At 39.6% G+C, this 27,542-nt stretch overlaps 1 protein-coding gene across 1 annotated transcript in view; it reads right to left on the bottom strand.

Moving 5' to 3' along the window:
• The window catches only part of lrmda (leucine rich melanocyte differentiation associated), a 338,769-nt gene that overhangs the window by 310,660 nt on the left and 567 nt on the right, over positions 1-27,542 (bottom strand). The window contains exon 2 of the mRNA XM_065297191.2: positions 27,170-27,270. Coding sequence (XP_065153263.1) covers positions 27,170-27,270 — 101 coding nt within the window. The remainder of the gene's footprint in view (positions 1-27,169; positions 27,271-27,542) is intronic.

The raw sequence follows: 27,542 nt of genomic DNA, 5'->3' as shown, positions 1-27,542 counted from the left end.
GACAAATAAATCTTGATCTTGTAAAAAGTGACCTGCGGGAATCAAATTCCTTAGACGCACTCTGCATTTAAGTGCTTGAAGTTGCTACTGAAATCGCGAGTGGTAGACGAAAATATGCCTGGAGCATGTGTTGCAGTTATGAGATGAAACCATTATTTCACGAGCGGCCCTGTCAAAAGTGGGGAAGGGGAAATCAAAACTCAGCATAAAATAATCATTCAGCTGTGTTCTGTGGTGAGAAGGCTGCATGGCCTTGTGTGAGAATGCAGAGAACATGCCTAAGTTATTACTGCAGGAAGGCAATCTGTCAAATCTGGGCTGTTTTGGCATGGCAAATACCACTGGTGAGATCAGAGAGCCACATTCTGCTAGCAATTACTGCTAAAGGACCTTGGATGCAGGCAGGCTGATATCAATTATTTCCCTGGCCCCAGACACTTGGAGCTGTCAAACTGGTACTGTCTTCTGTTTTGTAACAGTACAGGAGAGGGTCCCGAATGTCCCCGCATCAGACATTAGAACAGTTTACGCCATTAAAAACGTCTTATAGACCTTTTTCACTGTCTAATATTTTTAAAGGAAGATCATCTTTGCTGTTTCTAAGACTGTATGCAACCTCTTAGTTCATAGCAGGAAGGCTGGTTTTAACTACGACGTCATTTTATGTGCTAATAATTAATGTAATTACTTTTTTTATGAAGGACAGTAGCCTTTAAAAAGGTTATAATTTGTACAGTTAGGTACAGATATGTATACATTTGGTTTCAAAATGCACATTTGAGATACTAATACTGTATAAACTCTTTAGGTGCAACACTGTACCCAGTGACAGCTGGGATATATATTTTGACAATTTTTTTCTGACAGTGTATTTATATTAATTATACATCTTTAATATGATAACTTTCATAATCCTATTCAAATATTATAATTATGTTATAACTGTACTGACTGCATTACTTTTAACAGTTGATTCGTCCTCTCTAAGAACTGCACTGCTTATATGCGCAAGCATGTGGCAGCGTGTCACGCGTCCCTGCTTGAAATGATAATCGCACAGTCAATAATTGATCAGAGGGTATCAAACGGGTCCAGCGGAGATCTGCATATGCATCAATGAAGCATTTATCTAAACAAGCGCTGCTGTGTAACCCCGCATCCTTCTGGGATAAAAGGCAGCATGGGGAAATTAATCATTTTTCCACAGCGTGACAGCACTTTGGCCTGATGTGGATAACCCATCCCCTAGGGCAGACCTCTAGATCATCCAGGGCTGTTGCTTTGGCAAGAAATGGACCATTTTCCCCCATAGTCCCCTGCCAAGTCCTGGGACCTTATGGCTGAAAATTGCATTCTTATGGTAAGCAAATGTGCAGTAAAGCAATAGCGAAGTTGCATGAATCTATCAGAGGAAGGAAGAAAAGGTCATTATTCAGAGTCAGGAAAAGAAGACATGCCTTGAAGGCTGACATGTTCCCAGAATGACCCTGCATGTCAAAATGGGTGGATTGTTTAGATGTATGTAACGGATGCGTGCCTACACATTAATACAGTTATATAAGTGACCATGGAAAGGTCATCTAGGCTGTTGGAGGGTTTCTAATGCAAGTCAGAATTTATTTAAATACTTTTAGTGTTAAACAAGAGAGACACCATCTTGTACATATTGTTTTGCTAATGTACAATTTATCCCAATGACCACTGCATTATCTCAGCCTTAAATAAAAATTAAGGATTAAGAACTGACAAAAAACAGCCTTACAAGGTCTATTGAAACGTAATACAGTCTTTGTCTTTCGTCTGGAAGTTTATAGGATCTGAAGTTTACTGATTAACTACAGAGAAAACCTTTAAAAAATAAATCGACATCAGTCGCTAAACACACTGCGCCTGTTTAGTTGAATAGGATGTCATTTCTAGGGAGTAAACATCCAATAATCTCTCTTTTCATCGTCTCCGTGGCAACGCTAGCTTTTGTGGGATACCACGCTGCGAAGAAAAAAAATCAATCAAATTTAGTTTCCTCTTTTTTGCACCTGTATTGAAAACTTTTGCCTAGTTGCATTTTTCTCATCTATTGATCCCGTGGATTTTATTTTGATAGAAAATTAAAGTTTGATTTTAAGCTCTGGGTTCCTTTATCTCTCCATCCCTCAATAGGTTTAGTCATGCACAGAGAAGGTGCTTAGACCTTCCCAAAGATTTTCCTCTGAAGCGCAAGGAAACGCAGGCTGTCAGAGGCCTTTGTGTCGGGTTTACAGCTTAAACTCATTGCCCTATACATTCGGTGACCCCTTTTTCAAGAAACTGAAAAGTTTTCTCCGACATCAAACTCTGGATTATCCTTGATTTCCTCTCAGGTGAAAGGAGTTTTAACTCCCGAGCTGTGGATCTCACCGACAAAAGGGGGAGGAGGGAGATGTTTAGTCACCACATTATCAGGTCCCAGTTACCACTTGTCTGAAGCATTTTTCCTCCACATGCTAATTAACATCTCCCACCCCCTTTACAGACCGACCCTTCCCCCTAAACTCTTTCTCTCTTTGGCTTAAGGCCTTGTCTTGCTTCGGGACAAGGACTGACATATCAAGGCAAAAGCCATTTGCATGCAAATTCAGATCAAAGGGAAACTCTCAGCCAACGTTTGTCACCTTGTCGCAAGAAATTGCAATTGTGCTAAATAAGCACTATTGATAGACTCTTATAAAAAGTAAGAGTTTCCAATTAACAACTGAAATTATTCCAGGAAGGCAACTTGGACCGGCACCTGGACGGCTCACTAAAATAATTCAATTCAAGTCAGTTCAAAGTGTGACCAGGTGGAAATAGGTGAACATCAAAGCGCATAGCGTTTGTCTGTGATCTCTTTAGGAATAGCACATAAGCATGTAACTAGCCAACCCCCTAATCAGCATTTCTAAACTACTAGCATCACTAAGTAAAACTGCAATACAAAGACATTTTCAAACATGTTTTCTGACCCCCTGTACCCCAAATGTTCCTCTTCCTATAGCTCAATTGGTAGAGCATTTGGTAAGTCATACGTTGAATTTCCAGGGATCACAAATACTAAAAAAAATGTATAGTTTGAATACACTGATAGTTTTGGACAAAAGTCTTCTGCCAAATGCACAAATGTAAAATATTGTAAATCAGCTAAACAGATTCAGACCCATCTCAAACTCATCGGTTGAGATAGTTTTGCTGTGTCAGGACGCAAAAACATATGGAGCAATGTCTTGAGCGCCACAGATCCACAGTGTTTACATCTTAACATCAACACACTCTTAAATTCAATTTAAAAATATAAAGGGGTATGTCAGTCACCAACCACAGAGCAGCACACTTTCTTGGTAAATAAATCGCACATAAGTCTAAGATTACTAACAGTCGAAGTAAAAAATCCTTTTCAGAGCTGTCTGCAAAAACCCTGATACTTTCCGACAGGCCACGTAATGCCACACATTACAATATCAAATCTACTTCTCAGAGAGTTTGTCATATATCAGCTGACAAGTGCGGTGCTTTACTAAAATCTGGTGACGTTAAAAAACTTTAACTGTTTCCAGGGGAATGCCACGCACGGTTCACATGCGTCAGATCACAGAAAATGGCCACCGCGGCTCGCCTGCACCCATCAATCAAACCGCAAATGGCTCTTCAGACACTCCCACACTTGATTTTCCAGGGCGCCCTACGTGACCACCATCTTGAAAATAACACGAGCGGAAAAAAATAAGGGTAGAACAGAGGGCTTTAAAATCACTGCCAAATGTTCTTTTTTAACAATAGGCTCAAAGCACATCACGGGATGAGAAAGCTCGACGTATCCCAGGTGGACCCCGCTCGGGAGAGGCATTTCTTTCAACGTCTCAGCGTTTGAAATTTTTACCGTCCGCGCAGACGTTCTCTTTCTTTGCCCGGCACACAAACATACACAGGCCTGAATCTGATTTACAGCAACTGTCAAAGTCAGAAATGACAGACAAATTCATCTTCTCTTCATGAGTTTACATCCCAGGCATCTGCACTGCTGATCTGGTCCTAACAAGCGCCAGGTCTCTACAAGCTGTCTTTTAAAGTTGATGTTTTCGTGGCTGGAGATGAATTGCCCTGTCATGAGAATCTATTTATACAGCAGTTAGAAGGTGGGGCTTTGGTTCCAGGACAGCATGATTTCATGGGCTGAAGTCCCCTTGAAGCATCTGTTGAAATCTGCCTTTCTGTCAGCCCAGTGTCTGCACTGGATCCGTTTGAGAACTTGCGCCTTTTCTTTGTTAACCTGTGCTGAAACTCACTTTTTTTCGGCTAGTGTCAGAAGCAGTGGCACGCTGCTCTCGCATTTGTGAGAAGTCAGAGCAGATCACCTTTGAAATCGTATTTCCATGGTGTGTATGTTTAGGTAAATGTGCAAGTACATCTATCACCGAGCCAGAGTCTGGGATAACTCTGACCGGCGGCGGGTAGATCGCCCAAAACATCCAACTTAAACAAACGGTTCAGGCTGCAGGCAGTGAGCATGTACTGGGTAAATGAGCCTTACATGGTAACATGGGTACATTTTCATCAGCTGTAGGTGACTATTTATCATTTACACATAGAGGAAACAGTCAAAAAGTATGGCTGAGTGACATGATATACGGCCAGATTTACAAACAGCTTGCTTCAGTGCAAATGACTCTTTTGCCATTAAAAACTACACTGTAATAAAATTTCTTGTTGCACATTTTTAAGTTAAACTTGAATTAAATTAAACTTTCTTGTCTAGTGATGAGTTGGTATAAATTATACAAATAAAGTTGAATAGCTTAAAGAGCACCTATTGTCCGATTCACGTTTTTATATTTCCTGTGGTGTGTAAGTCTGTATTAGTACATGTTAATGATGTGCAAAAGGTAAAAACCCCGAAGTAAACGATGACCCGAGTTATCGTCTCCAACGTAAATCTGATTTCATGGACTACAACAAACACACAGATTGTAGGCAACAGTTTACTTCCTGGGATTGTTAATGTAGACAAGACCGACATTATCATAATTCCTCCCGCTTAACTCCTGTTAGCATTGCATTGTGATCTTTCAAACATGGTAAGGAGCGTCACATTTCAAGCTGAAGTCAGAGGTATTCAGGACAATCACAACGTACAGATTAGCTGGCCAATCAGGGACACAGTGCTTTCAGATCCGTGCATTTCAGAAAGAGAGTAAAACTGGAGCTACAAAAATGTGGAAAATAATGTGTTTTAACCATAAACCATGCAAACACATTGTATTATACTGGGGATGCACTGATAGGATTTTTTGGGCTGATACCGATTTAAACAGACAACTTCTGGCCGATACAGATGCCGATACCGATATTAAACACTTGTATACAATACTATACAGTTGGTCTATTAGCTAGTTTATTTCTGCATCAAATTATTTTTACTGAACATGGATTTTATCTAATTAACATTCAACTGACCAAATATAATAAGACAGCATGACAACCTTCAAAGGTGCTTTTTGCTATTCAGCCTTTATTTTATTAACAACATTAACTATTTTTTTTTTTACATATAATGGATTTCTTTATGCAGCTAATTAATAAACAATCGGTATCGGCCTTTCTCATGCTATTGCTGATATGCCAATGGTTTCAAATTCATCAAAAATCGGCCGATAAATATCGGCGGCCGATACATTGGTGCATCACTATATTATACCAAAAACACACAAAAAAAATTATAAGTGCTCTTTAAGTTATTTTAACTTTATTTGTATTATTTATAGCAACTCCTCCCAAGTCAAGAAAGTTTAAATTATTTGTAAAGTATAAATTTTTAGAGTGTACTGGTGAGATTTACAAAAAAACAGAGTAAAAATTAGTTAGTTAGGACGGTTTCACATTTGGTGCGATTGCCTGGTCCGAACCCGAGTTCGATTGCTTCCCCCTCCCCATGCCCCCATGGACTGTGTTCACATATTATTTTTGCATATCATCAAGCTGCAGCCGGCGCGTTCTCATGTTGCTTTGCAACCGCTGTAAACGAGAAGACGACAAGCGTGATTGACGAACTCCAAGCAGAGAGATGATTTCTGAATGCCTCCGCAAAAATTGACGTCGGCGGACAGACCGTTGTCATCGAAATGACTTTAGTATGTTTGGGCCAGATAGACGCAAGTGCGTTTCTGTATTATTTCTTTGAAAACAAAACCAAACGTTTAAAAAAATAAGAACAAAAGTCAAGCAAGCATTCTATGCATTTTGTTGTCAAGGTAAGTGCACGCACACAAACACACACGTCTGTTTTGGTGGGACATTCCATAAAATACGTAATTAACAGTGGTTCACTTCCGCGATTTGGTGCGATTGCCCTCACATTAGCAGCGAACCGATCTGGAGTTCACATGAATCGGACCCCAGACCACCCTTTTGAAGCGGACTCGAGTACGTTTCGCAGGTGCGCACCAGAGTTCGGAAGACAGCGTTCACATCATCCAAATGTACCGAACTCTGATGTCAATCGAACCCGGGTGCGCACCAAAAGTGCTAATGTGAAAACACCCTTAATGTAGTTGTTTTTGCGACAGTACCTTAAAGCAGTGGTTCTCAAAACTTTTTCCGCGTGCGGCCCCCCTTGTGTAATTTATGTTCCTTCACGGCCACCCAAAGAAAATTTATGACAAAAACTGTTCTAAAATTGTAAATTTTTATTAAACAAAACATATTAAGTTATACAAAGTAGTGTTGTTGGTTATTACCCTTATATTTTAGGTTTAATTATACAGAATTCATAATAAATTAATGTATTTTATAAAATGTCATAAAACTGGGGCCCCCTGGCACCATCTCGCGGCCCCCAGTTTGAGAACCACTGCCTTACAGTACCTTCCTGTATATGCATTTGTAGGAGTTTCCCTTTTAGATGCAAAATTCTCAAATGTCTCATGACATTTATACATGCAGATAAAAAAGCAAAGAAATAAAAAGGGATCAAATCGGATATCGGACATCAGCCTATTTGTATTGTTTAAAAAAAGCCGATGATCAAGAAAGATCATATCCGGGAAATCCAAAGGGGCAAAAAAACGTAGCAGAAATTATGCCGTGTGAATATCTTAAATTGGGTAAATGACAACAGAATTGCTGTACGATTTCAGAACATAACAATTTGAAACAAGGAGTTAAATGCAAAACTATTGACATCTATTGGTTTCGCAGATGTCATTCTAAGTAACAGAATATCAGTATTGGCACAAAAATGTTGTATCGGTGTAACGCTAAAAACTGTATTTATAGATTAAAAATAGAGAATAGATTTAAAAAAAGATCCCACAAAGAAAGAAAAACTATTAACAACCAAGCAGATGGCATTTTACATGCCTAATGTGTTACACAGTAAACAGATTGAAAGCATACATTAACATCGTTTATCAAATCCAGATTAACATCCTAAATGATTTAAATATCATTTCAAAACAATAACATGTCACCAATAATGACACATTGTTGATGCATGATCAATAAAATAAAATATACACTATAAACAAACATTTTAGACATGCTTATACAAAGGTTTGATTTCCATGATTAGAAAAATTGTGATACATTTTCTGTTTGTACTGCTATGTGTGACCCGCCACACCACATGACCTACTTTCAAGGGAAAATATTTGAGGAAAAACAATAATATATAAATCATACAGCTTTTAAAAAGTCAAAGCATGTGCAATACAAGCTTCTTGTGTCTTGTTGGCAGGATTTTGTCATTTGACTGTGTCGCTGCAGTATAAGCGGATGCAAATTTAAACTTTAGGATTCACAGCTCAAACACGGTGATCTGCATTGAGGTGAGAATGTCGCGAAAATGACAGTGAAGTGCTCATGAATGCAGCCAGCCCTTAAACAGCAGATGAAACCGACTCTATGACTTTGCCATGGAGGGAGTTTGTGCTGTAATTCATCTTAAAATGGATTGCTCTGTCACTCGCCTAACACTTACTGAGAGCAGCCATCAATACTTTTTGTCAAAAGCTGCACACTGGGTAAGATGCGCCATCAATCACTATTTACATAAAACGTAAAACAGCTCTCCGCAGGCAGGCCTGCTAGATGTTGATTTTACCTGGAAAGCTTTTCTGAGGACACGGGTCAGCATGTGCTTACAGACAGCAGATAGAGAAATGTTGTCAAGTGAAATGTCACTCACACATCTAATATGCATACATATGTCTGTTAATAAATCAATTATATTAAAATGTTACAATTAAAAGACAAAGTGTGTACAAATAATTGATGCACTCTGTAAAAATTGCTTCACAGTGTTGTTTTGTCAGTTTCCTGTGCTGTGTCAGGAGGTTGCCCAAGTCCTTTCATCACATGTTGTCAAACACACATAAATAAAACTGTATACACTACATTCAATCAATATTTACTGTGACATGTCACACTGTTTATAAGACAACAGTAACATTCGATAAACTAAACTGGGCTGCTTTGACAGATTAACAAACGTCATAAAATGTATCACTCCAAAAACAAACTTCACAAGTATATGTACAGTTTCAACACAAAGCTCTCCAGAGACACCAAAGAGAGCTCATGTGAAAGTAAAGTCACAGCAGGAGAATGAAAGATGGCTCACTGAGTTGTCCCAGCCAGGATCTGGCTCGCAGTGTTTGGACAAGTGAAGAAATTTGGGGGAAATAAATATTTCAGCCCTCTGCGGGCTCTCAAACCCATTCTCAAACCCATTCACATTTGTCTATAAATAAGCCTTATATGATATGAAACACACACGCTGGTTGAGCTTGAGATGTTTGTCACACTGGAGGTAAAGTTTTAACACCATCCATCACTGATGAGGGATTTACTAGTTCAAACTACCCCATGACATCACACGCCGAGTGCCGAGTGTGCCAAGCAGTACTTCTCTATGCATCCAAGTAAATAGTTTAGACAAATATTGAAAGGATTCATTAATTTATAAGCATGTCTGTGTAGTTTTTGGACCCGGGCCCGCGCTTATTAGATGCTGCGACGTGTAATTCTTTCCATGATTCGATTTGAGTCTATCACTGCGCAAATATTTGCTAAGTCAAAGTGACTGTGTTCGTTTCAAGCGGAGTGAAGCTGTTGGAAACGTCGCCGCGAATGTACTGTAATAGAAATGTACAGACATAAGAGGAAAAAACATCCACAAACACTCACAAACTCCCCCTTTCTCCTTGTCTGTTCACACACGCACGCACAAACTGAATTCAATTTGGTAACCATCATCTAGCTGCAGAGAAGCAAACAGGAAAGTCATATTGGTATAATGCTCACATTATCAATCATCTTGACGTTTTATTGGCTTTATCACTGTACATGCCATTAAAATGATGTCTGGCTCAGACTGTCAGAGGGCAAACGTTAAACAGACCAGGATTAAAATGCACATCTCAAGTCTCGCTCTCCCTCTTAAATGACTTCCCAGTCAACAGCACAGGCTGCTTTAGGCTCTGAGAAATGCACCAGGTGTTATAAGTCAACACTTTCACTGACAGGTCGATAGCGTCAGATTTACAGAGATGCAAAATCTCACTGGATTCATCTACCGCTGCATTAAAAAAAATGACAGCAAGTAAAGTGAAGAATTATGAACTTGTGGATCTTCCTAAAACTTGTGGGCTTCTTGTGAAAAGTCAATGGCAAACTCTTTAGGCACCGGACTGATACGCTAATAATGCCGTTCATGAGAAAACATTAATATTACCGCTTGAGCCATTAAAAGTCATTTTTGGTGGTTTTGCTGGGCTGTGAGGAAAGGAAATCTCCATAATTCAATGGATCCTGACAGTTAAAAGCTTGTAAATGGACGTTTAAATGCTACCGCTGTAGCCAAGCTGGCAAATACACTATAAAACTGAATAAGTCTCCTTTACAGCCTTTAATCAGAGGTGAGGCTCTAAAGTCCAATGTGAAAATGCATTTGCATGAGGATTTATCTTGGTTTAACCATCCTTGTGAGCTTTCTAATACAAAAGTACTGAGTGGTTTGGTTATAACAACATTATTTCAAACAATAGCGTGGGACCTACATCACTACATCCTACAACACTTAAAGGGGTCATAGCGTGAAAATCAGACTTTTTCCATGTTTAATGCTATAATTGGGTCCCCAGTGCTTCTATCAACCTAAAAAAAAACTTTGTTTGGGTAAGCCATTTTCTGCAAGCATGTGAAAAATTAGGTTGTTCAGATTTCGCCTGTTTTGTGTGGTGGGAAGCAAGGCAAATTACAATAATACCACCCCTTAAGGGCTCGTTATAGTCATGCGTGGGTCCTACGGCGTAGGTTCCGCGTCGGTTTTCATTTATACTTTTGCGTCGTCCTCCGCGTCGACGTGCAAACACACCTGCAAACCGCTGGTAGGCAGTATCTACGTGTGTAACCACAGTAGCAGCGCGACCGTCAGAGAAAAAGAAGCTTGACAAGTTAACCCACAAACGAAGAAGAAACAGCAACTTGTTGTGTATAATTAGAGAAGACCAGCAATGATGGAAGTAAATAAACAGTGACTTTTGTTGCAATTTGAGTTAAATCACTCCTCAACTTGGCTTATCTTTGTTTTCACCGTCACGAACGTAAATACCTATGACGCAGTTTTTTTTACCTGACGGGAGGGGTTCTGGTGGACCAATCACAGCGCTTGCAGTCCGCGTAGATCTGACGCGCTGTTAAATTTTTTGTGAGGTGCGCGTCAGGCTACGCAGAGCTACTCACAGGCTACGGATAGCCTACGCACGACTATAAATCGCCCTTTATTCTGCACTATCCAACCACAGCACTGCCATTTAGTGCAGAGAGAAAGAAAGAGAGAAAAAATAAATTGACGGCACAATTGAGTTTCAATTCCAACAAACCACCATCATTGTGAAAATTGTTTGCATTTCATCTGCTCATTTGCATTTTAAATGACGGCACACTTTTGCTCAGTCCTACAAAGTGGCAATTTTAACATGCTGTTAATTAATTATCTGTGGAGTATTTTGGGATAAAACTTCACATATGCACTCAGTGGACACCAAATATTTATTTTGCATCTAAAAAAATCTCGTAATATGACCCCTTTAAAAAATCATGGAGCAAGTACAATAATTTAGCAATTCTGTTCAGTGAGAATTGGCACACATCAAATGGAGAGCATACGGGCTTTAAAAATAAAATCAGATTAAACAGCTAAATCAGTGAAAAACTACAATTTATCCAAACGTCAATAAACTTTTCAAACGTATTCTGTCAATGGCTAGACAACATCTTCCTCCTGTTCTCCGTCCCGGTGCAAAGCATTCGCCCCAGGCCACTCATCAATACAGTACAGCACAAAAGATGTCCAGTTGTGATCTGGTCAAAATCGCCTTTTGTGAGCGATCGCTTCACATGCAGTCATGAAATATGTTACTGTGCCTATCCTCTTCCGGGGCGAACAATGTTGTCTTCTGTTTCCGACCAAGGCCCGGAGACACTCTTCACACTCACTCAATGGTCTCTGTTCACATTAAGCATCACAGCTTTGGACCATATTAAAATAATTATGACATCACTCTTATATTTCTGCTCGAGGGGACGAGCACATTCGTCGCCCACAGCTGAATGCGGAGGCAGAGGCCCAGCTGAACAAACTCAAAGTCCTGTTTAATATCCAAATGTCTTCTAGTCACAGTTAAATATAAAATGATCTATGGGCCGCAGAGCTCTTGATGGAGAGTCTTGCTGAGTTGCATCATTCGCCTTAATTCCATTCGTGAGCTTTTCCCCTTTGCTTTTTGGCCGTTTGTCACATTTCTCCATTATTCATTGTGTTGGGTGAAAGATGGATTCACTGGGATAATGCATCAGTTCCAGCTTTCCACTCTTAAGAGACTAGCACATAATAATGTGCATGAACAAGGGCAGGCAATCATATTTATCTTCATATTGAAACAAAGGAACCTTATTTAGTTGTGCTTAATGTGAATGTATAGCGTAGCCCATTTATTGATCCGTGACCAATTGTGAGATTTGTTACATTCTTGTTTGACACAATAGCATAGAAATCGCAGTGCTTTAGATTTTTCGTCTTTGTTTCCAACTAGGGTTGTTACCTGACCTCGGTTTCAGTGCTTATTAATAGATATGGGTCACAAGGGTCCACTAATTCTTCAACAACCTAGTCAACTGGTAAAGTCAACTAGTTTATTTGCATTTTTGCTATATTTAGCAGTGGCTAAAGCTGTCAAGGCCTGGGTATATTTCACATTTGGGTCAACATACAGTGCGTGTGACCCTGATTTCGTCATTAGTAAGTACCGTGTAAGTACTGTGCTCATCCACAAGTACTGTACGCGCACCGCTGGATTTGTGTAATCCTGCATATTTTGTATGTGCAGGTCACACTTTTTTTTTTGCGGTCGGGATTCGAAATCAGGTCGCAGAAATATTTTAGCGACAGATTGCAATTTGTCGCTATGTGGATACGTCAAATTCCTGTGTGTGCGTATGAGTCAAATTTAGTACACTTTGTAAGGATCTTCCTGTGACAACAAAGTATACTCAGTTGTAATGAACTGCTGTTAACTCTGAATTGTGTTTAATTTTGTAATTGTGTTTTTTATATAAAGCCATCTAAGAAACGTTTCTGATGAAAGAAAAATCTAAGCATAAACTGCATCAATACTTTGTACTACTAATACTAAAAAGAGTAGTATGGTAACTTAAAAAAATGGTCACAACCATAGACTGTAAAAAAAAAGATAGATGACACCTGCTCTCTACCATTGGTGAAAAGTGAAGCCGCTAGTGTCCGAAAACGGCGCTGACATCTTGGGTCTTGAGTCTGCGCAGTAGCAATTTGGGGACCAGTCCTGCGCAGTAGTGAGCAGGAAGTAAAGCCGCGAAAGCAAGGTCCCGCCCTCGCAGAATGCGCATATCACAGCTGTCAATCATGACGTGACACCACTGTTTTTATAGCAGTAAATAATAACTAAAACAAATTTATTTTAAAAACAAACACTAGAATTTACATAAGCGTGATTAAAACTGCAGTAAATGGCAGAAACCAGCTTCGGAAAAAAATATCTAAAGTGTAATTAAATTGTTTAGGTGGACTCAGGTTCCATTGAATAAGGCCGGTGACACACTGGATGCGTGGCGTATCTGTTGCGTGTCAGTTGCGTGGCGGCTGCGTCGCGTTTTCTGTGTCTGTACATACCAGAAGCATGCCTGACTCGGCGCTGACGCGCTGCTGTTGCTATAGGTGACATATATTTTGGCTGGAAATGCTTCCAAGACGCTTGTGTGTGGCGTGAAAAATAGGCGTCGGTTCTATTTCTAGCAAGCACGCGTTTTCCGCGCGGCTCAAGCCGGGCCTGAGACGCGCGTCTCATGCAGGCAGTCTGCAAGCTCTAACCTGTTAACATGGAAGCCGAATTAAAAACGGACACGCCACGCATCCAGTGTGTCACCGGCCTAACATGGGGGAGGTGGGGTTTAGACCTATACTAGGACCAGTCACTATGGAGTGATCAAGACGTTTTGGCTTCACTTTTCAGGCTTGTGCGGCACGCTTGGTCACAACTTCTTTTTTGTACAATTATCATAGCGTTCACATCTATTATGATCAAATGCATGCAAATCAAAAGGTTTTTAAGAATCCAATAAACTTTTAAAAGCTAGTGCACATATGTATATCATTTTGATATTAGCTTTGTACTAAAGTCCAAGTACCTTTCACATCTTTACTGTTAACATATGACAACATATCAAAGAGAAAAAGAACAAATTTCCCTATTGCTCATCTTTACTATCGATGGGCAGAGATGGACTGAGGACAACCAAACAGTGCGTACGAGGATTAGAGATACAGGAGGTGTTCATCGGGGGTGGCGAGTGTGAAAAGAAGCATGAGGGATGTAGCGCCCCCTCGATTGGGATTTGAGAGGATGCTCCCCCTCAGACGAGCTGGAGGGCTTCCCCTGAGATAACGAGAGGTCTCTTGCTGAGCCTGTGGGAGAAACATCGACCGCATGTGTCCACAGCATAACAGCACCTCCACAGGAGCTACAGCCAGAAAGCTTTCTGCATGATGAGACAAGGGCAGGAGGAGAAATAACACTTTACTATACAAGTCAGATCTAAGGGTGTGGGACAACAGGCCTGGTGTAATACTCAGATCAGGACGCTTGACTATTTGAATAGATGTTTGGACCCTATATCTCATGAATGAAGTGATATGCATATGAAAACAGTTGTAAGAGGCTCTTGAGGGGCTCTGTGGTCTCTGCTAGGCATCTCTCACAAACACTACACGTGAACGTGCGGGACATTTCCGTTCCAGTGTTCCACATGAATCACAAATCACTCCTGCCTAAATGTTTCATGTTATAGTCTTTCCATGTATGTTTGATGCAGAGATTATGCCAACAGAAGTTTAGCCTGATGAAACCATGAAAGCATTCCCCTCCGCAGACGAAGCACTAATGTAATGCAGCACATTATAAAATGCATTACCATTTTAAACAGTTACTTTAACAACTGCAAAATAGCACTAACAAGTCATCCAACTGTAACCTCTCAGAGAAAAGACTTCCAACTTCCTTCTGAATGATTTAGTTACAGAAGTACAGAGATTTTAAACAAAGTCAGTGGCTGACTGTAACTTCTTGAACATGCAAAAGGAAAATAGTATGTAAACAAAACTTGCATTGCTGACCTAAGATCGTGCAGAATCTCATTACTCCATGTTTCATAACTACTTGGCCTCGTAAGAAACCAGGCCGTCCGTTTGTAGCTTCCGGTTATTCTTTTCATTTTTAGCACCTCCAGCTACCTCCCATTGGTTTTACAACTTCAAAACACACCTCATGAAAAAATCAGGAGGTATCTGACATGTGTCCCTGTACCCGGATGGGATGCCAACACCAAAGGCCGGCATTGATTTTCTGTAAAGCAGGGCCGGATTAGCCCCCTTTAGGGCTCAGCTGCCTCAGCACGGCCTGAGGGGCTGCTATAAAGCTAATAATTAATTTAAACTGCCTGCCTGGCCTGTTGATGGATCCGCATTTGCAACATACCGCCAACTGCTTGTGACTATGATTCTGTAGAGAGAACGCCGTATTTATATCGCTAGCATGCTGGACAAAGACGTGTGGTTATGGTGAAACGGCCGAGTGGTGCACAGCACGACTTATTTATAGGCGGTAATGGCCTTCGATAAATCCAGATGCAACTTCCCTCTATTGTTGTTGGTACAGCGTACTTAAACTCTCTACATGATTCACAAAACTTGGGCTTGAAGCTCCTAATTCTATATATTGAACAAGTGATACGCTTTGAAGCCATAACTTCCTCAGCATGGGACATCATAATGTCCTATACGCTGGGACGCCAGTGGCTCTGTTTAAAAACGAGGAGGTACAGTTAGTTCTGGGAACTTTGTTTGATGGAAAGTTTCACTGACTTGTAATAAACAATCAAGAGACATTTAGTCTAACGTATAGGTCTAAAAAACAACAATAATCGTATACTGTAAGTCCTTTAGTTTTAACACTAATTTTAATTTTGAAAAGTGTCTGATTGCCTGTCTGTTCATTGTATGAAACCTAATAAGCTGTCTCACTGTCTGATGCATATATAGGCAACATCCAGCACAACAACTACAATGTAAACATTTGTGATCAATAAGTCATGACAATATATGTTTTTACATTATCTCATCAGAATAAATTTCACTAGACAAAATTTAAAATAGTCAATTAAAATGACTTGGAATATACTTAAAAAGCCAGCCACAGTTTCTATAAGCAACATGCACATAAGTGAATTTTAATAACTTAGCATCAGCATGTTGCTACACTTAAAGGAATATTCCATTTTCTTAAAAGAAAAATCCAGATAATTTACTCACCACCATGTCATCCAAAATGTTGATGTCTTTCTTTGTTCAGTCGAGAAGAAATTATGTTTTTTTGAAGAAAACATTGCAGGATTTTTCTCATTTTAATGGACTTTAATAGACACCAACAATTAACACTTAAATCAACACGTAACAGTTTTTTTCAACGAAGTTTCAAAGTACTATAAACTATCCCAAACGAGGCATAAGGGTCTTATCTAGCAAAACGATTGTCATTTTTGACAATAAAAATAACAAATATACACTTTTAAAGCACAACTTCTCGTTTAAATCCGGTCGTGATGCGCCAACGTGACCCCACGCAATACGTCATCACGTCAAGAGGTCACAGAGGACGAACGCGAAACTCCGCCCCAGTGTTTACAAGTGTTGAGAACGAGGACCGTTCCTACGTTGTTGTATGTCAACTGATACTAATTAATGTCTTTGTGTCCGTTTATTGTTTACAATGGTCCGCAAATGTGCGTTTTATATATGTAACACGTGACCTCCCTACGTCACTACGCATTTACGTTAGGTCGCGCTGGACCAGATCTAGGCGAGAAGTTGTGCAGCGTTGCTATAGAAGTGTATATTTGTTATTTTTATTGTCAAAAATGACAATCGTTTTGCTAGATAAGACCAATATGCCTCGTTTGGGATCGTTTATAGTTTTTGAACCTCCGTTGAAAAAAACTGTTACGTGTTGAGTTAAGTGTTAATTGTTGGTGTCTATTAAAGTCCATTAAAATGAGAAAAATCCTGCAATGTTTTCCTCAAAAAACATAATTTCTTCTCGACTGAACAAAGAAAGACATCAACATTTTGGATGACAAGGTGGTGAGTAAATTATCTGGATTTTTCTTTTAAGAAAATTGAATATTCCTTTAAAAGATAAAATGCAAAGAATGCACAAAAAACTATGTATTTACAATTTGGTATAAAATATTTTAAATCAATATTTTCCAAATGTAATACATTTTATTAAATATCAAGGATGTTATTGACAGAATAATTTAGTGGTCTCCAACATGGTGCCCGCGGGCACCAGGTTGCCCACACAGATTCTGTGAGGTGCCCCGTCAAAGCACATTCTATTAATAGTCTCAATTGTAATATTTATTTATTACATATTTTTATATTAGTTTGGCTTCTTATATACATGTTAACATTTTAAACAATGATAAAACATATCAACAAGTAAAATAAAAAACATTTAAGTAGACTATATTAAAAAGTAGCCCTCCAGATTGTTTTATCCATTGTGGTAGCCCTTGCTCACAAAAAGGTTGGAGGCCCCTGATTAAGAAAGTAACCTTTCACCTTTGCTTCAGAAGCACCTATGACGCTGTAATAACATGACGTCACATTTTGGAATACAGTACATGTTTTGGAATCGAGGAAATACCCATCAAGCCATGAGCATGCATTCCTCAAAACAAAGCCAATAGGAGCAGACACACCATGTAACAGGCCAATGAAATTCCTTACTTCTCTACAGTGCCAATAAGGGTTCTTGCTGTAACGTCCAGTAAAGGGATTTCACCCTTAAAGTCCTTTTATTGACATGCAAACTGTCCTCAGATCAGACACATTTTGCTGGTGTAGTGGCAAGTATAGTCTGTATGTCTGAGGAAAGCAGGCGCATGAGGATATAAAATCTGCTATTCCTCCAATTATGGCTGTTTTGATACGCTATACCTTCTTAGTTTAAAAAAAAACATCAGACAAAAAACTCTCAGGACTTGAGAAATGCTTTAACAAATATCTTGATAATAACAGATACCTATTTACCTGTGAAGGTTGGCATACTTGGCATGTCCGAAATATGATACATAGAAGAAAGTTCAAAATAAAGGTCTAAAAAGTTACACGTCAGCTAAAACTGGATTAAAAAAATAAAATCTTAAATGAATCTAATATATCTAATAAATCATTTTATTATCTATAGTGATTGATTTTGTTAATTATGAATTCAGGTCACAAGGTGAATTGTATCTTATACATTTTTTATACAATGGCACTGCTACAGGGCTAAACTCATTTTATGGTACTGACATACGGTTCGATGCTAAACCTTTTTTATTTGTTGGTCATTAAAAGACAACAATTATTGGAGTGGGACTGTTACAAGACTACTAGCTGATTTCAATGATAGGTGACACATTGATTAAACGGCAAGACATAATATGGTGTGACATTAAATCTTATGTCATAACAAACAGAAAATACAATAAAAAGTACATAAAACCACTTAAATTACAAAATAATTGTTAAGCACACAAAATTTTCTGGGTACAAAGATGCATTTTTACAACACAAATATGATGATTTGTTCTGCGCTGGTATCCAAGCAAAACTCTGAACTAATATCTTATATAGTTTAGCCATTAAAATGTGAAAAAGCTCAAATTACTAGGGGGAAAATTTCTTATTTTCCTTACTTTGTGAGTCTGGTAAATGCTTAAATGTAAAATCTAATCCTACACCATCCAGAGTATGTGCAATATTTTTGTGCTAAATAACCATGTGGAAAAACATTCAGATCTGATTGGTTACTCTGATGGTGATCAATAACATTTCTAATATTTAGTAAGACATCAACAGTGGTCAAGAATGACAATGTGAACTGTCAATAGATAATAACAAAAGCCAGTTAAAAGGCTTTTGCTACACCCATTTCTAGGAAGGCCACTGAACACAAAGACACATTATTTTCCATACAATGTATTGTACACCATAAAGTTGGCGTTGTTTTTAAGGCCAGACAATGCATTTACGTGCTATAGCTGTGAAAACTTTTTAAGCGGCTCTGAAATGCTTTGCAGCTGTGTTAAAAATCTGCAGCAGCTGTTCAAACCCCTGTAAGGTTTCGGTATGCTTGGCCAAGAGAAAAAACAGGGATGGTACACGTTTGCTAAGCAAGCGATTTGGCCAGTACCCTCTAGTTCATCACTCTCCAGGTGGCACAACACAGTTTAACAGATATCAAAACACTGGAGCTGACTTATTATTCTGGGCAGGAGCTATCCTCAAACTGCTACGGCAAATATTTTCTAATAATGACGAGTGTTTGGAAGAGTACATTCCTAATGACAGGGTTCATACAGTGTTTTATTGTGACGGGATAAATTCGCACAGCGTTAACATTTATCAGAGGAACTGCCCCTAAACTTCAAAACATGAGAAGGCACTACAATCTTCTTTTCAAATCTTGGCAAGATAAAGCCAGCGTATCTGTCTTCGTTTTCCAGACCCCACTCTGTAGGAGACACAGTGGGAGACAAAGTGTCATGGAGCAACAACATCGAAAGGATAGTCCAGAGGGGGAACCCTTTGTTCCGATTCCAAACTGCTAACCTTCTTTTTTCCTCTCTCTCCCTTTGGGAAACGTCCAGGGGGAAGTTAAAGTATGGCAGACGCTTTTTTGCTTCAAAGCACTAATAAGTTCCATGCCTCCCAGTTGCTTACATCATTAATCAGCGAGATGGCTTTGCGTGATAAAGGACGTAAACTGGCAACGAACCATGGAGTAACATAGATTTAACGTCGAGCCTCGTGCTCCGCGACCGCATAATACCGGCAGCCCGGATGCCAGCCATTGCTTTCATTTCAGCACTCATTCAAAAGTTAAACTCATGTGAGCACCACAAAATACCTTGTTACTAAACACGTCAGCAATGAATTAAACATCCTTTTTCGTTAAAGTCCAAGCCGTTTGTGGATTAAGCTTGAGGTTTATTCCACATGAACGAGGACTTGGAAGTCGAATGCGAAGATGCTTACGGGCCGCTTTCGGGGGAAAGACGTCGAACTCGTTTGTTTCTAAACATGTCAAAACAGAGGAAGGGAGTGATGCATGTCTGCCATGCACGGCCCCCATCAGGTCAGGCTATAAAAATTCATCACTGGGTTTGTGCTCTGCTAAAGCGCTAAGGAAACATATTGTAGATTTTAAGAGCCTTTTTATTCAGCCAGACTGTGTACTAAAACTAATTGGATTTCTGTCAATGGAAAAATATATCCCTGGGAAGACTTTGAACCGCATAACGCTGACGGTACAACGGCCCATGAGGGACCGGCCATTCCTCGATGCCAAGCGCAAGGGAGGGAAATTAAACCAACGGTCAACATAAAATATTAAAATAGCATGGTATCGAGTTTTTGAAAAATGATGTCAGGCTCACTCATTAGGTTCACCAACACAGTGAATTAAGCTATATTTAGTGGGTGATAATTGAAATCATAGCTGCAGTCATTACCACTGACATCTCTCTAAATAATACCCAATAAATTTCCCCTCAGTTTTTTGGGGCGCTCCGTGACAGCTGGCAGGGCCTGAGAAACATAAAGTACAGAAACTATTATTCTCCTCTGTGTGACTGGCCTTCCTATTCTCTCCTCCTTAAAGCCAATAAAACGTCAGCTTTTATTCTACCCCTCCAAACTGTTGGCTAGATGTCAGCCATCCTCTCTAAAGCCCTGCCACGGAAAACGGAGGGCCTGTAAATCACCGTGTCACAGGCGCACCATCACTCTTCGGGTAGACAATAAAAAAGGGATGCAGTTATAGAGAGAATGACGTCCGTGCCCAATATATATTTAATTGGAACAAAAAAAGAGCGTAAAGATGTTCCATTCCATTCAACACCAACAGTTTGAGATGTGTTTGGATGGGCCTACTGGGCTTTTATAACGCTGATAATGATTTAAAGATAATTCTTTTGCCATCAAGACTCTTTTGTTGTACTGTAACAGTGAAACTGTGATTTATGCAATGCGAGATGTGACTAGCAGGACAGGCCGGCGCTTTACAACCATAAAATCATGCATTCTCTGAAGACGTCCCGATTATTTATTCTCATATTCGACAGGTGAAGATGATATTGGAAAAGTCATGTCAGAAAATCATTTCGTACTTAACTAGATTTCTTCGGAATAAACACGTACAACAATGAAGCCATTCATTTATTTGGGTTGTCAGAGCGGCAGAGCATTATTTCAAACCCAAAGTACGCTGCTCAGCAGTCAGAACTGACATTTACAATCTAGGTGGTTTGTGAGATAAACACATGATGATTAGTGATTGTTTCGCGAACCGCAGACCTTTCCACCGCTCGAACAGAAATGTTTTTGGAAAGTCAAATTAGAAATGAGTTTCTGACAGGCATCTTGAAAGCCTTTTCTATTTAGTGGGGTCAAAAGCCTGTGGTTCGAGTCCAAACACAAGAGTCGGTTTGTGCGTTGATACCTGGGCTTCAACTGCTGCCAGCAATATGGGACACAACGACAGACCTCCAAATGAATACCATATTGCTGCGGTTTTGGCAGGAACATGTGGAAGAAAAATGTTTTTTATCAGATACAAGATTGTCATCTTACTAAAATAGAAAAAGCATGATTTGCCCTCAAGAACTTTTCAAAACTGATTTGGTGAGGCTTGATGATGTTCTCCTCTTGTTGACTGGACAGGAGATGGTGCCTGTTTTGGCGGCCAGCGATATTGCACATCAACTGGATTTCATTCTTCCCGGGGCAATCAAGTACAGCTCTGTTTACACCAGAGCAAAAAACTGAGCCAGGGCGTGTGGCTGCTCCAAGTAAAGGCCATCTGAAGTAGAAATAATAAATGGCTGGAAACACCATGACAAGACGAGGGCTTTCCTATCCTGCTGCCGAACAGACCATAATGATGCAGCTAAACGTTTATACTTCACCCACCAAATCTCACTCCATCCTCGAGTTAAACACAAAGCCAGTCGTGTTTGCTTTGGCCTTAAAACTATTTCCTTTAACATAACTGTGACGTAGCGACAAAGATGCACGACAGCCACAGACTAAACTTATTCAAATTATCCATTAGCGAAGCAGCAAATAACAAACATGTCAACTATAATGCATCCAAAATGGTTTCTCTGTATTCCTACAATTTTTCTTGTCAGCTCATCTCCCCTTGAAGCAATCACAGTGGTACAAATTTGCTCAGAGAAATTAAATGAGATTTTATTGCTTCGGAGACGATTTATAAGAGCGGAGGACGAAATGAAAAATGCATAAATTCCATTTCCGCAACTTGCTCCTGTCTAACAAACCTCACAGGGCCGAAGGAACATCGTATACCCTTTTAATAAAATCCAAACAGTCTGGGCCGTTCCCAAATATTAGCACTAAATAACCCTGATAGATCAGATATGGAAAAATTCTCATTTCCACAAAAGCATCAATTTCCATACCCTCCGCGAGCTAAGTGATTTGACGACTCCATTTTCACGCTTTTTTCTTCGTACTCTTAACTGACATTTTATCTGCATACTGGCACGGCCGTAGATTGAACGCACCCGGAAGACAATGACAGGCTCTTCTAGTGTTGTCACTTCTCATTTCAGCAGAGAGCGATGCGTTTTACTGGCTTATGCCAATAATAGCCCCATCAAAAGGAGACTCCACCTTGCTCTGATGTTGAGGGAGCACTTCATGTCGCCGGCTCTCATTTGTCAATTAACAGCAGCCTTCTGGTGTTGGCGAGCGAGGGCTTGAAAGATAAAGTCTCAGCTATGATGAATGAGGAGAGACAGTTGAGTGAAGCATGAGCTGCGGTATAATACTATAATGCGCTTTAGATATGAATATAAAACGACACTGCTGACAGTCCATACAAGGTTGTATTTCATTTCTCGGTGTACCCAGCCACCGTACCTTATCGTCTTTGTTCTGCTTTCATCAGACTACTTGCGTCTCATGGTGACAGGCTGTCTACATTTAAAGTGCTTCCAATTGAAAATGCAAGTTAGCATACTTGATTTGCCCTCGAAACTATATGAAACATACGCAGGTACGTTGCAGGGTTTAATGTGGAAAATCTGCATTGGACGATAACTACAGCTGTATGCAATTTTAAATATACCTCAACCTTTTTTACGCAATAATGAATTAAATAACATTTAAGAATATACACTAAAAGTTTCTCGTGAATTTGGAAAGAGATATCAATACGACCATTCTGTTGGCCCCGTAGCCGGAGAGTGACACATAAGAAAAGCAAATCATAGTCATCGTTGCTTTGCATGACTCAAGTCGATCGCGTTTATCTCTCATCTCGAAACGGACCGGACAAGACAATAAGATTCCTTCTGCTTTCACCACCCACAAACCCACATGCATGTCTAGAAATGGAGGGGACACTTTGACAGCGATCCCTGACCTGGGATTACTCCTCCTGTCTAGGATGTAATACCTCTTCATGACCAGCCTTGAGAAAGGTACGGTTTCACATTCACACCAACTCAACGTTAAAAGCACACAAAAGGCACCGAGTGTAAAGTCTGATATACTGGATGTGATACCGCATGTATGTCTGTAAAAATACCCTCTGACACCTCTCACATCAGGTAACACAGCTCACTAGTGCATGCAATGGTGTGGGCCTGTTGTACATCACTGTGAAGGCCTTGTCTACTCATTGCATCTAACTTCCTTTTACGGAGCTCTCAAACTGATGCATAAAAAACACACCATGATAGATGTGACACGATTTGTTAGCGTATGAAATATTAACTTATACAACAGTCCTATACAGTGTCATCTCAAGAGTGCTATTATTTAATATAACATCACTGTGATGCTTTAATGCTTGTATCACTTAGCTGGTCTGCATTATAAACTATAGTGGACTATGCAATGCAGCCTAAACAAATGTTAGAAACATGTAACTTTTGTAAGCATATTATTGATATTAACTGTTGCAATAGTACCCTTGCAGTCTCGCTGTTGTAGTAAATATCAGCACCAATGACAATCACATATGATAATTTTCAGATATTGTTTAAATAACCCAATAAGTTTATTATAAGTGCATGCGGCATGAGGACTCATATTGTCTTTTGCCAGCCCTGAGGACAATAAAGGAACCTTTCCATCACGTTGTCATTTTCTCATATTTAAGTGCTCATGCTAGAGGGCAGGATGTCTGTCTATTAACTTTTGACTGTGGGCCCTTTGTGTGAACATGGCAGAAGAGACAGCGAAATCCTGACTTCGGGCCACATCCTCACTTTATTCTGATCACATGCCTCTTTATAAATTAAATTTCACACTGAATGCAACCGTAACCCCAACAAAGCATATGACCCAAAACAGTTCCAGTAACAGAACCTTCTGTTATGCTCAAAGGCTCTGTGAAGTGGTTCAAAACGATTTCAGAGCCAAGGATGGCATTCTGCTGACATGTGCTTCTGCCAGGACGCATCTTTATTGGCAGTCTGATTCAGATTGAACAATACTGGAGTAAGTCCAATACACAAGTGGTTAAATCTCATTCTGTTATTTGCGCATGTCACTACATCCGTATTGTAAATGCTTTAAGGTTTTAAGTGGACAGACTATAAACTTGACATTGTTATAGAGACATTCTCATTAGAGTTCATCAATACAGTAGTAGTCGTCTGGTAATTATTTCATAAATATAAACTGATAGCATATGGGTGATTGTATTATTGCAGGTACATTTGGTGTTCAACGTATCTTTTCTTTCGTTATATTTTTAATTTTTTTAATAATTTGGTACTCCCTGTCATGGATCAGTAACAGTATTGGCAGTCATGTATATGTGTGTTTCTCTGTGTATGACTGCCAGTTCAGTTAAATACTGTCAACACAGTTATTGGCGTTTCACACGGTACCTGGCAGTCACAAGTGTCTAGTTCATTTTCAATAGGAGACATGCAGAAAGCTGCAAAAAGGCGGTGGTTACAGAGGTGGAGCATGCCTTGCTCGTGCACCCAAAATCCTGCCCTTTCCGTGAACATGACTCTTCACAGTAGGTACCATTTGTAGATTAACATATTTGCACAAAATTAGGGATGCGCCGATACCACTTTTTTGGAATACGAGTACGAGTACGAGTACTTGCATTTCAGTACTTGCCGATACCGATCCTGAGTACTTAATAAAAAACATGATTCAAATTTACAGGTAACAGCTTTAGTCATATAATTTAACAAAAAAACAAGTGACTAGTTTTCCAGTTTATTGTAAACTCTGCCTCTTTGGACAACACAAGAGGCATTAACCCCTTACACGCCACTCAAACATAGACATTTCTCAGACCGTGGTATCGATCCCGGGTATCGGGGGACTTTTAACGAGTACGAGTACTTTAGAAAATGTGGTATCGAGGCCGATACCAGATACCAGTATCGGTATCGATGCATCCCTACACAAAATGCTGCACAAAACACTTCTACTACACGAGAAAAGCTCTAGCCGCATGGCGATTCCACCACTTGCCACATACAGTGTGAAACGCCCATTACTCTACATTGGTAACAGAGTTTGATGGTAACAGAATTTACTTTAACTATTTCAGACAACAGGAAATCATGGTTTTCAGCTATATAAGACACTTTATAAAGAAAATATTATATTGTTGTCAGGGCTGATGCAAGAGGGCAGCGCTCCGACATGTGGTGCTTTCGCGCTTTCGGCGACCCGAGTTCCATTTCCGGCTCGTGGTCATTTGTCGATCCCGTACCCCTCTCTCCTACCTGTACTTTCCTGTCCTCTCCTTAATCACTTTCAAATAAAAAGGCCAAAATGATCACAAAAAAAATTAAAAAAAAGAAAAAAAAAGAAAATATTATATTGTTGTGGCCCAAGCGCAAGAAAACAGGGTTAAACCTTTTTAGACTATGCGCCGGCTGTGCCAACCATTTTTCCTGTTGTTAAACTAGTAAAAAATGGATTCGGACATACCTGTGTGCTTTAGATTGTTAAAATAGGGCCCCCAATGTACCTGAAATTGCTTGGTTCAGAAAAAGAAACAAACCAGTATAAAATTGCATATCTAAAGCAAAACAGTTCACTGCGGTGTGTATGTTGAAACTATTAGGAAACATACAGTTGAAACTGATGCAATGAGAAGCATTGCATTAACAAAGCACAAACAGACTTTATGAATTATTGACCTGTGGTATAGTTTTACTGATTCTTGACAATTCACTCATTATCTAATTTATAAATGATATAATTTATGCTGACCCCACAGTTAGTGTGACAAAAGTGACATTCAATTTTAAACCTAAACATTAATGACTCTTGGGTCTTCAGTCTTTCCCAATGCTGGCTCACCAGTCACAAATGCTCATTAGGAATATTAATGCTCTGATAAGCGTACATTTATGTGCGACACATCGAAGCAGCACAGGATTTGGCAATTATTAATGTGACAGACTCCAGCGCAAAGCGAATCAATTAAATGGAAGAATCCACATTTTCGGCACAGATAACTGCCTCAAGACGACAATTTTCACATGACAAAAAGAGGCCCATTCAGAGTCCTTCAAGGCATGACAGGTCAAGAAAAGAAGTCTGAAACAAAGGCACCTTATAACCATCATCTCCTCTCTTTTAGTTGTCAGATCAGCTTTGCTAGTCCTGCTGGTGAAATGGCATCCCCCTCCCCAGCTGCCATAAGGTGCTTCTTCATGTCCCGTCAGAGGAATCTTTTATTCTATTTGCTCAGCATTAACATGTCACATTTATTGATCAGGCTTTTTATCTGGCCACAGCATGGCACGGCACTACTGTACCCGACGCACGCTGATGTCCTGATGACACGCCTGACGATGTAATGCACATAATGCATGTATTAAATTGCACTTAATGCAGAAGTGCGACTGTATGCGCGACAGGTAGACTGACTCAAATGTTATTTCCAGTAGGGATACTGTCATTTATGACAATATTCGTGAACATTTCATATGACAGCGAGATCCTTCAGACAAGGGCATTGTTAAACAGTTCAGGCATTTGTGTTAGACAAAGAGTAAAGTAAAGTAAAGTTTACCTGGCAAAAGACATGACAGGTTCTGAATCATATCATATATGTGATTAATGCAATGAAAAATCTTATTATATGCAAATATACTATAAATTGCATGAAATGCTTTGCCAATATAGCTGCAAAGCATCTAGCAACATGAAGGACATAACAGAAATTAAACTTGCAAAAAAAAAAAATGCTATGTTAAAATAAATGCTATGTAAAATGCTTAACTATTAATTCTCTATCTTTACAGAGAGGAAAAGATGGGTTTTATCCTGTTGGAATAGGAGAAATTTCCAGTCTCACCCTCATTGGATACATATGGACATTATTTGGATAATAGGGTACATGTCTGTCATCACTTTGCACTGTCTCCCATCATCACTGACCTCCTAAAATCATCATTGTTCTGTTAAGAGTTACACAAAGGCACAACAGTCACTTACTTCAGTTGGTTGAAGCTGAGATCTAATCTTCTTGCCAATTCTCCATATTTTATCCCAAGAAAATCTGGAATGTCTTCCAAATCATGGCCAATGCAAGACACCTGTATCAAAGCATCAAACACAAAGAGAGAGAGAGAGAGAGAGAGAGAGAGAGAGAGAGAGAGAGAGAGAGAGAGAGAGAGAGAGAGAGACATATCAGTTATATTGAATATAATCAGTGCTTTAAACGCAGCCCAGTTGTTTGAAATTCTATAAATAAATAAATATTAGTGCAGTTAATAACACATTTATTAATGTAATCTCCTTGCACTACAAATATCTGCAGATTTAAAATACACTGCTTTATCACACAATAGTGCGTGCAACTGACTAA

Source organism: Paramisgurnus dabryanus, chromosome 20 (genome assembly GCF_030506205.2).
Source record: "Paramisgurnus dabryanus chromosome 20, PD_genome_1.1, whole genome shotgun sequence".
NCBI classification, from domain to species: Eukaryota; Metazoa; Chordata; class Actinopteri; order Cypriniformes; family Cobitidae; genus Paramisgurnus; species Paramisgurnus dabryanus.
Note: the sequence above shows the minus strand (reverse complement) of the source record. Positions and strands in the feature narration are given on the sequence as shown.